The sequence below is a fragment of the Ciconia boyciana genome, chromosome 8 (assembly GCF_034638445.1).
Source record: "Ciconia boyciana chromosome 8, ASM3463844v1, whole genome shotgun sequence".
Classification (NCBI taxonomy): Eukaryota; Metazoa; Chordata; class Aves; order Ciconiiformes; family Ciconiidae; genus Ciconia; species Ciconia boyciana.
The window spans coordinates 46,705,198-46,716,375 of record NC_132941.1 but is presented as its reverse complement, the minus strand read 5'-3'; the positions used below and the strand labels follow the sequence as shown (position 1 = coordinate 46,716,375).

General features: G+C 43.9%; 1 protein-coding gene across 1 annotated transcript; it reads left to right on the top strand.

Annotated features, from left to right (window-relative positions):
- Nucleotides 1–4,314: 4,314 nt before the first annotated feature.
- On the top strand, nt 4,315–10,832 carry LOC140656076 (bone morphogenetic protein 2-like). Its single transcript, XM_072871333.1, has 5 exons — nt 4,315–4,723; nt 4,974–5,113; nt 5,867–5,983; nt 7,188–7,389; nt 9,061–10,832. The coding sequence occupies exons 1-5, from the start codon at nt 4,429–4,431 to the stop codon at nt 9,507–9,509; spliced, it is 1,203 nt and encodes a 400-aa protein (XP_072727434.1). The 5' UTR covers nt 4,315–4,428; the 3' UTR covers nt 9,510–10,832.
- Nucleotides 10,833–11,178: the final 346 nt, after the last annotated feature.

The window sequence follows — 11,178 nt, the reverse complement described above, 5'->3', positions numbered from 1 at the left end:
TAACAGCATTGGTGGGGGGGGAGAGAATTTCCCAATAGATTTTAAAATGTTACACATTAAGATCTATAAAAAAAAAAAATCCACATATAATGATATACCATTCTTTCTCAGTGACAAAGATGTCCAGGCAGGTATCACAAAACTAAAAAAAGCAGTGTGAAAGTTACTGTTACAGGATGTATCCTTCAGGGAAAGCTGTCAGAGGAAGCAGTAATTTAAGCAATTAATTTGACAAAACAGTGTTAGAGAAAACAGTAATTTGACTAATGTTCTTTCGAAAGGGTGACACTTTCCTCCAACATAAAATAATTTTATTTTTAAAAGAAGGAACTGGGTAGATTAATAACAAAATTGCAAATCAGGTATTATCCCACCATTCTTTTTGCATACTGCTGTGATTCGTATGTCAAATCTAGTAAAAACAGTTTAAGCAGTTTTCTTTCTTGGAGGGAGGAGGTGTTGAGGAACAGCCATATCTCAGTGGTTCAGCAAGGAAGGACAATGCCGTGTCTCTTGTGCTGGTGGTGGCTGTGCTTTCTCAAATGATACATAAAGATGATGAAAAGAGTAGATGTGAAGAGACCCTGTAGCACCTTTATCCAAACTTGGCTTACCCCCAGCGTATGGGCCAAGAAATAACTTAAACCATGAGGAAAAATTAGGAAGGAATTAAGTTAGGTAGCATAGTCACTGAGATGGTTTAAAATGTGGAGTAATCTACCTGTTTGGTCTTTTAGGAGCAGGGAGATCTGGATTGTCCTGCTATAAACCTCTGGGTGGCTTTGGATGCGGTACTATACTGCCTGCTGCATTGGTTTCCCCATCTGATGGATGCAGTCTTTTGGGGAAGGCAAGAAATCTTTCAAGCCCTTTGGAAACGCTTCAGGAAATGATAGCACAGTACAAAGAAGTCCTGGTTGGAAAAACAGAGGTAATATGGCATCTTATTGTCTAGATCATTAATTCAGTAACTGTAGTTTACACAAAACTATCATACAAAATTGCTGAGAGTCCAGTTTTCGAAGGGCTTGAGTAGGGCACATGTCTTGGAGTCAGGATGTGCTGGCAAGTCTGCACTTGGGAGTTTATCTCCTCTGGGAGAGGAATTTATATATTAGATACATGGTAAAAACACTCTCTGCTACTTAGGGCCATTTATAATTTCCCTGTTCCAACATTCAAGCTAAATGCTGAATATACGCTTACTAACTCAGTGGCTCTCTCCATCTACCCAGCCCTCAAGGGATTGCTATTCTAGGCTCTGGGGTGACGTCAACACTCCTACTTCACAGAATATCGCTGATGTACAGTCCTGTTCCTTCCGCTGAGACTTAGAAGATGAAGCTTTCCTTAGTAATTCTTAACTTTTGTTGGTGACCCTGGTTTTGCTGCCTCTACTATCACTAAAAGTAAAAAGAAGTCTGACACCTTTCACGCAAGGGTCATTCCTCTTCTTTTTTAAATGGGCCTAAGACAGCTGCTATGAAGTGAGTGAAATACCTTGTGTTCTTGTTCCCTGCCTGCAAAAGCCACAGTGAGACTGCAGTGCATTGTTGCTGTGTTCAGGGAGCAGAAAACTACTCTTTTTTTTTTTTTTCTTCTTCCAGAAAGAAGAGATCTGTAGTGAGTCACTAAACTAGGAACTACAGAACCTGCACAGAGAGCGTATGGAGAAGTGTCAGGCAGCTGTATTGAGAAAGAAGCAACTTCCAGCCTGCTCTATCCACTCGTTTCTTATTGTTTGTACTACCATGAAATTAATGGGAGAAGGGAGAGTATATTCTGAGCTGAGCTCTCCATTTCTGAATGGCAGGGTTGGACTTACATTTAAGTCCGAACTTGCTAAGGTTCTGAAATGCACAGTGAAGGCTCCCAAGTAAATTTTGCTCTGCCCACTAATGATACAATGCGAGAACCATGTTTTCTCAATATTGCTCTCCCATACTAATTATAATGGCGTCAAAGATGATGTGGCAGGCCACATAATAAATCCTATCATTCTTACCCATAAGCTATACCTGAAACCCAGATGATTTTGAACTCTTCAGACTCTCCAAGCTGTTTATCCAGTAATTTGAGAGAGGGAGAAGGAAAAGCAATGCCAATGCTGAACTCTTTAGAGAATCCACCTAAAATTTTAAGTTGTTAACTATCTATCATAGTTCCCTACAGATTCCCTGCTTTTCCTGGGCTCCCAAAGCCACACTGCTCACAACATGCAAGTTGAGAGAACCTATTTTTATTGTACAGAACAGGGAGGTTGAAGCCTTGCACTAATTGCAAACCAGTACGTAGTATCATCAGTGGAGCTATGACCAACTCCTGCATAAGGCTTACATAAGTGGTGAGTCATACAGTCTTACGAAAGAATAGGGAGTGAGGCTTTCATTATGTTGTTTGCCTAATCAGAAATATGAAAATAAAAGAACACAGCACTCAGTGGGTTACGTTTGGCTAACTGTAGGCTGGAATTTCTGCAGTTGCACTACTATGATTGAGGCATTTCATTGTTTGTGGTCCCAGCTTATATTAAACAGAGAGGATTTTTTCATAAATCTTTGCCTCTAGGGCAGAGTTAAGGTTGTTTGGGAACCCTAGCTATGTGTTTCCAGACATTAATGTCTGGAAGCAGCACCATGAGAGTAAAAATGGAAGTATAAGCCTAGGGAGGATACTAGGAGTAAATGAAGAGGCCCAAGGGCAGGGTAGGGTTTGTGAGGATAAGCATGTGAAGAAGCAGTGGAGTGGAAGCAAAGCTTTTAGGATTACTGAAAAACAGTTTAGTGATGATTTCTCATATCTTACTAGTCTCTTTCCATGCCCTCAGGCAGGTAGTTGAATGGATATTACTTTATCCAGCACTGCTGTTAGCCATGAGCAGATATACCTACAGCCCTTAGAAGACAACTGGAGAGTTTTGAGGATCAAAGTTGGCTGTAGCTTTATGTGCAGCAACAGTGCTCTTTACACTGGTCTGAGTAACCCATCACTGCTTCTCATTTTCCTCCATCAGTCCTCTGCACCTCATGTGGCAAACTGCATCAGCAAGCTTGTCTCCTAGTGAAAAAAAACATAGCAATAATAACTATCCAAATTTTTTTTTCAAACATCTGGCTACAATAGCGCAAGGCTGGAACAAGTGACAGGAGGAGGGAGTCTGGAACTGAAGAGCTGCATGGCCAAGTGCCCTAGTAACTTCAGTTTTAGAGCAGCAAAAGGTGAGTGCTTCCTGTATCAGAGCTGTTTGAATAATCCAGATTAAACCTTTTTTTTTCTTCAAATAGCTAATTAGGGAGCATGTGGATCTGTAGCCTCTTTGTCACCACCTCATTCCCCTATGGGCCCACATGCTTGCTCAGTGCAAGTACTCCTGTCTAATGTAGTGTGCTTAAGCAGAGGAGCCAGAGGACATTTCTACCTGCCTCATGACCTGTCTCCCTTTGCTTTCCTGCCTGCAAAGGGAACACGGGGCCTTGTGGCACAGCAGAACAGGCAGCGAGTGCTGCGTGAGCTATCAGGAATGTACATCAGGAATGTATAATTGCTTCTCAGTAAGTTGCCAGGCTGCCTTAAAAAGGACTAGTATGCCAGATGCTTAGGGTTTGGGTTTGGTTTGGGGTTTTTTTTTTGGGGGGTGGAGTGGGTGGGGAGGTGGAACTCCCTTCATCAACCAAAGGGGGGAAAAAGGCAAATTATTGAAAGCTGGTTCAGTCTGGGAATTATTTAAGCCTTAAAATAGCTTTTCAGAATGCGTATGCTTCACCCCCTCCGCAGTTACTTCGAAGCTTGGCTGCTCTTGCTGCACTGCAATAGCAGAAAGCCGGGCTCGATCGCTAAACCCGCACCCGGGGCACCTGTAGGGCCCGAGTTAGGGACTTGTGTAACCGCAGGCTCCGTCCTGCAGCACGGCCGAGCCCGCCCTGGGGCCTGGGCCCGCACCAGGGGGAACTCTGTAGCCTGTGAAGCTGGAAGATACAGAGGCTCACGCTGATTTTCAAGTCTACGTTTTATTGCTGTGGCAATGACGGGAAACAGCACCTGGGATCAGCAATGCCCACACCAAAGCCTGCTTTAAAACAGTAAAGTTAAAGAATAAGATTTTCGCAAGTGCGGTTTTCTTTGCAGACGCTCGGCGTCCCCTGAAACCAGCGGCCATTCCCCCTGAGCGCCGGCCGGCAGCTCTCTGATGTTAACTGGCGAGCGGCGATGCCCCATTCAGCCCTTAAGGGGCCTTAATGGCCCGGGCGCGGCGCGGCCGCCCACCCCCGGGGGAAGCGGCCACCGGGGCTGAGCGCCCTGCCCAGCGCTCCGCGCACTCGCCTCGCCGCCCTCAGCCTCGGCGGGCCGGGGCCCCTCACCCCCGTGCGGCCACAGCCGCGAAGCGGCGGGGGCACCCGAGGCGGCCTTCCCCGGGCAGCGCCGCCGGCCATGGCGGCCCGCCGGCTGTGGCTGTGGCTGTGGCTGGGCCTGGCCTCGCTGCTGAGCCTGCCGGCGGCGAGCGGCCTGCCCCTGGCCCCCGCCCCGCGGGACGAGGTGCTGGCGGCGGCATTGCAGCGGCTGAGGGAGGTCTTCGACATCGAGGAGCTGCCGCCCGACGTCCTGCCCCGCAAGAAGCCGCCCCAGTTCATGGTGGATCTCTTCAACAAGGTGGCCGACGCCAACGGCATCACCCGCGCCCCGGGGCTGCTGCAGGGCGACGTGGTGCGCAGCTTCGAGGACCGAGGTGGGCCGGGGGCCGGGGCCGGGGCCGGGGGCGGCGGGGGGGGCCGAGCCGAGAGGTGAATTCCCCGCAGCAGAGCAGGGGCGGCATTGCCCGAGCGGGGAGCGGCCCCGTGCCCGCTGCCGAGCCCTTCAGCTCCCGCTTCGCGTCCGCCCTGCGGGTCTGAGCAGAGCCGGCGGCCGCTACGGGAGACGCGGGGGTGCAGCTCATGTCGCGGGGCCCGGCGTTGCTCCTAAAGGAGGCTCTTTTCCAGTTCACGTGGACCAGTACCACTTCTACTTCGACATCAGCGCGATGGAGAAGGGCGAGCAGATGCTGAAGGCCGAGTTCAGGGTCTTCAAGCTGAAGAGGACACATGTGTCTAGACGGTCGGATGTGAAACACTTTTGCAAAGTAAGTGGGAAAATAATCTGTGAAGTAACTTGTCCTTTCATTGTTAATAACACTGAAAATGAGGAGTGCAACCGTTTACCACATAAACCTGCTTTATTTTTATTTTTATTTGATTGTCGTCCTCACTTTGTCTTTGCCTCCAGCGCACAAAGAAGTAGATGCAAGGTTTTGGCTTTGGCAGCATGCTGTCCTTTGCACGCTACGGCAGTGAGCTATCCCTAAAGATACCTGTGTCAGACCTATCTCAAACCATACCGTACTTCTCTGGGTTTTGAGATGTTCTGAAGTTCGAATCGAAATTTATCTGCTTGAGCCACTCTAAAAAACAATACTAGCAATCAGGGATTCATAGGAAAATAGGGCAGGTGAGGACTCTGGCAGTGAGTATATCTGTTCCTTTGGCGAAAGGGAGGATTGGACTGTTTGCAAACCCGAAGACAAAAACGTGGAGGAACAGAAGACTTCCGCGGTATCAGATGTTCAAAATAGAAAGAAAAGGGATGGTCATAATATTTTTCTGTAGTCCAGTGTCCACAGTCCAGTGTCCTACCTCTGAACACATCTAGAAGTAGATGTATGTAGCGATACTTGTTTTTGTGTTAAACTGTCCAGAAACTACTTTTTGCCTGGTTTAGAATGCTAGTACAGTTTTCCAGCTATGATTGTCAGAAATGTGCATAATCTTCATCCTCCTTGTTTTGCTGGAAGAACAATTGGTTTCATTTCTTGTTTTGTTGTATTGCTCTCATCAAGGTGGAAGTGTATGAGGTCTTGGAGAGTGGAAGTAAGCCACAAAAAAAACGTCTCATTGCATCAAGATTATTGTCCCTGTACACAGAAGGCTGGGAAGTATTCAACGTCACGCAGACAGTAAGTAGAGAATTCTGACTTCATTTTAATTCTAAATCTCTTCAGATGACAGTCAGCTCGTAACTCCAGCATTGCCCTTATACTGGGTTTTGTGGTCAATTCGAACTGAAGGACAGCAGCAGAGGGAGAAGCTTTCTCTCTACGCTTAGAAGTACACGTGGTGCTACCTGAATTAAAGGAGAAGTGTTTATATGCTGCTAGCAGTACAAGCATGATGAGAATTGAGTAACCCAAACCTAGTCGATAGGAGGGACATCAGGCCAAGTATGTCACTGTGATTAAAACACGTTAGTCCTTAGGCTGCCAAAGGAGGTGGCACTGATTGTGTGCTAAGAGTAGGTTTTCATTTCTCCTTTTTATTCTGGTGGCATTACTACAGAGCAGATGTGCAGTGTGCTTTAACGTTGTGTTTCTGGAATTTATCATGGTTGGATTGTTTTTCATTTAACTTCCTCTGTAGACTTCTTTATTTGTTAGTTTCAAAATTTGTTTTGTAGATATCCTTAAACTGTAACAGTATGCGAATGTCTTTCCATAGCAAACAAACAAACGTGGTTTAAAATGTACAGTTTCTTGGGTTTAAATCTGTACTCTCTGACAGTGTTTTTTGTTGCCTAAGCTTTATAGTCAGACTGAACATGCCTGGATGATCGGTTGAGTTGCATCTTAAGTCATAATAGCCCTGCTTGAGAATGGCCTGGCCTTATCTATTAGTCTGTAATTATAACAATTAGGTAAAGTAAATTTGCTTGATTGTGAGCTAATTTCTTCAAATGCCATGTTTGTTAGATTCAAATGAATTTTAATGGTATGGAAAGTCTGGAGAGTTCATATTATTATGTTATTAAGATTGCTATGAAAAATAAATTCCTGGCTAAAGTCAGAGAGGATTTATTTTGATGTTAATTTTAACTCCTAGGCTCATCTTTTCACTAGTAAATTATCTGAAATTAATTATCTTCCTGTAAATGTAGCTTTGGGGAATGCATATGGTATTTTGTATTTTTAAATGTTGAATTACTGGTTTAAATATTAAACTCAATTGAGTCTCAGCTATACAGTTACCTCACTTCTGTGGTAATACGTGTTCTTACACTCTCATAGCTTGTTGCTTGTTCCCTTTTCCTAATATAAACATTGCTTAATCGTAATGCTGTAATAAGAATATTGAAACAATATTTTTTCATTTCCCTTTCATTATCAGGTTTCCAAGTGGGTTGGAAACAGCAGCTCCAACCATGGCTTTTTGATAACTACAACACATGTATTCAACAACAGAATTGAGCACAACCTGATTAAGTTTGCTAAGAGCCAGGATACTTTGCAGGAGAGTAGAAATGCCCTCCTTGTCCTCTTCACCAACAGTAACAAACGGAGGTCTTCCAGCTTTGTACCCTCTTCCACAAGTAAGTTCACATGACAGCAGCAGCTGTTTTAGAATATGAACTCCCTGTTCATCTTCTGTTACCTTCTGCTGCCTCATGTGTACCTAATCTCAGTATTTACTTGCAGTGTTGAACAGGTTTGAAGTTCAGCTTTGTCACTGATCAGAGTTTGATTTGATAGTTCTTGGTAGCAGGTCACCCAGCATCTTAAGTTGCCTCTCCCCTCAGAAAAACTGTGTTTGCAGGAAATATTCATAAAGCCTAGGGGGAATCTGGTTTATTTTGTTTGTAAAGGGGTGGGAGTTCTATTTTTTTAAATTACTATTTATATTATTTTTGTGGTGGTGAAGTTTGCATTAAAATTGTAGACTAGGTTTAGGCTAAAAAACCTCAGTGACCTGGAAAACTTTGTGAAAATGCTGGTAAAGCAACTGTAAGTAGAGTTAAATGCAGTTTTCAAGAGTGGAAGAGGTTGTTAAATAAGCAATTTAAACCTCTCTGTCCTTGGCTTGGTTTTTAAGCACCTATTTAACTTCAGTGACTAATTAGCATTGTGACTAAAGGCTGCTTTCATCAAAGACAACGCCCTCATCCCTTAAATTACAAAACACAGTGTCTTACCTCTCCCACTGGTCTTCCAGTAAAACCAACTAAGGCTGGATTTTAGACCCTGATAAATGCAAAGAGCAAAAGCTGGGAGGATGGGCAAAAATTATTCTATTTTGGGGTTGCAGGGTTTTCTGGTAAACTATTGCATTTGCATATTAGAAAGAAACTAGGTAGGACTTGCATCAATATTAAGAAGTAGGTGGTGAAATTGATTAAAAACAAAAATGAGGCTGGCCTGTTTATTTTTGTTTTCCAAAGAAAATGTTTATAGTGAAATCCTAGATCCCAATTTAATGAGCATCAAGCTCTGTATGGAATACTGTGCCAAGACTGAGAAATTTATACCCATTTCTCAATGAAGAAACTCCCTAGACCTGCCTGTTCTTTGTGGTCAGTGAACCTGTACAGATTGTTTTTCTACCAGCCTGTATATCAGTGGTTTTCAGCCTCTGTACATGGATCTTGAGGTCTCCATGGACATATATCAAGGCTTCTCAGAAGATACTTTAAGAAAGCTATTGTCGTAAGCTTCATTCTCTAGCGTAGTTCCATAAACCTGGTCATAATTTTTTCAGATCCAAAAACTGAAAAATATTTTTTAAAATATTACTTTACAGGAGCACACTCTGTTTTGTAAGTGTATGGGTAGAGTTCCTGGGAGAAGAATACTGGAGAGAGAGAAAGGCTGTGATCTCTACCCTTTGTTAGCGCTGCTCAGCGTGATATGTGTTGTAGGAATGGCCATATAAAGAGCATTAATACCATTCTGACCAGATTCAGCCCTGAAAAGGGCCTGTGGAGTTCACAGAATGTATTTAGTATATCATTGAGCTTTTCCTTTATATTTCTGCTGAGCTGGGGCCTTTCAGGTCACAAAGTGAAACACAAGATATGGCAGGTTTTGAAATACGTATGAAATGGCAATTGAATACACACACCTTTGGTACTTTCACAGTTCAAGTGTCATTTTAAAATCTACTCTGAAGACTTTGATGTAGATTTATGGAACAGATTTTCATGCCGAGTACTGTACTTAGGAAATTAATTTCTTTTGAGAAAGATTAACGTGCAACTTCCTTTCAGAACCAGAGATGAACCCTGCCGAAAATGATGCTTCACGCATGCTTCGTGAAACTCAGATCATTGAAAGCAGCAATGCAGGTATGAGCAGGAGACCTCGAGCTGCTGCAGTCCCTTCTGCCAAAAGCCAGGTAACAGTATGTCATCGAAGGGAACTCTACGTTGACTTCCGTGCTATTGGCTGGTCAGGATGGATTATTTACCCAAGTGGATACAATGCATTTTATTGCAGAGGATCATGTCTCTTCCCCTTGGGGGAAAGTCTAAATGCAACAAACCATGCTACAGTTCAGTCCATAGTCCATACACTTAAACTGTCTCAAGATGTCAGCACGCCCTGCTGTGTGCCAGATGAATTGAAGTCCCTCAATCTTCTCTACTTTGATGACAAAGAGAATGTGGTCCTTAAAAATTATAAAGACATGGTGGCAACAAGGTGTGGTTGTCATTAGCTGGACCTTTTTTTGTCTGCATTTGGCGTGCACCTGGATTCAATTCCCCATTTGCTGCTGATGATACCAAGGGAGATGGCATTTAGTTTACAGGGCAGGAGAGCCAGAAACTCAGCTGTGCTTCAAATCCTTCTCCCCTCACCATGGCTGTGTGGAAAGGTGTTTTAGGCTGGCTTTCAAAGAGCCATGGGCTTCTGGAGAGTATGGTGACCTGCATGGAGAGCTCTTTAAGTGCCTGTAAACAGAGGAAACCATTAAAAACAGGAACTTTCTGTGTGAAGGAGTTGAAACACATGAAGTTGAGCATTCAAATTAAGGCCTTGTTCTGTATATTGAGGCTCAGAATTTCCTATGATGTAACAGGCATGGTATCCTGCCTCAATCCAGGACGGCGTGCAGGTCTCTTAGTAACACAACCTTATTCAGTTCTGACTGCATGATCCAGTGGGGATGTACACTCCTACACAGAGCTTTCAGGATAAGTGTTTGCCCAGAGCTAATCTCAGAGGCCTCTACCATCTGCAGCTCATGCATTACCTGGAAATGCACTACTTCTTTATGTTCTTTATGCAGCCCTGTTCTTTATGCAGCTCTACCAAAGGCAGAGACCTCCTTGTAAGTCCCCCTGGGACTTGCTAGCCAATCCGAGGGAACACGTAGGTCAGTACTTGTCTAGGAACCAGCAAACTTGGCTTTTGACTCAGGGCCACACCTCTGTGTGATGAAGGGTCAGCCAGTCCTCCTCTTTGTAAAATCATTCTCTTCCACCATGGTCTGCTGTGGCTGTTAGGCTGTGTGGCAGCAGAGATTGCCTTTGTGTATTTATACAGTGGCTGTACAATAGGATCCTAAGCTTGGGTCAGAATCCCCATAGTTTAGCAGGAAGAATGAAGCCACTAAGCTTTGGAGGTCTGTGAGAACATGCTGGATGCTGGCCTGGTCCTGTATTTGAGGCAAGTTTGATGGAAGGTACTCATTCCCTTCCATTCTTCCTTGAAGCATAGGACACAGACTTGGAAGGGGCCCCCCGAGGTCTTTCAGTCTTGCTACAATTTAATGCAGGTAACCAGCCCATTGCCATTCCTCAGTTGACTCATTGAGTTGTAACTTAAGCCTAGTTATTTGGCGTGGTTTCTTGTCTCCATTAATTCTTGAAGGAGGCTGACTTCTCACAGAACATGACATCTCCCATGGGTAGAAACTTCATGGAGAATTTTTTTACTGTAATGAGATTAAAAAAAAAAAGAAAAATTATTTTTGTAAATGTTTTTCTTTCTGTAAATACTGATGTCTGTAATAAATTTATTTTATTTAAAACCCAAACACCTGGAGTATATTAAATTAATCTGTAATATAAAATGTTAATTTTCAAATAAATGTAATGTAACATTGGTCTGTTTTTTTGTGTTGTATTTGAACCTCCTTCCTAGAGTCATGAATCAAATAGTTTTCCAGAAGACAGAATGTTTGCAATGGCTTCAGTGGGCACTGTATGAAGTGCTCTGACTCCACATCAAGGAGTGGAGATGGATAAGGAGGATAGATGTGTTTTCCTTCAGGGAGGATCCAGTAATTATTCCTGATGGGAAACTTGCATTGAAGCTTCTTGTAACTCTCACTTGAGAGTTAAAGCCCTTCAGGTTGGTCAAATGTGGTGCTCGTGACAGAG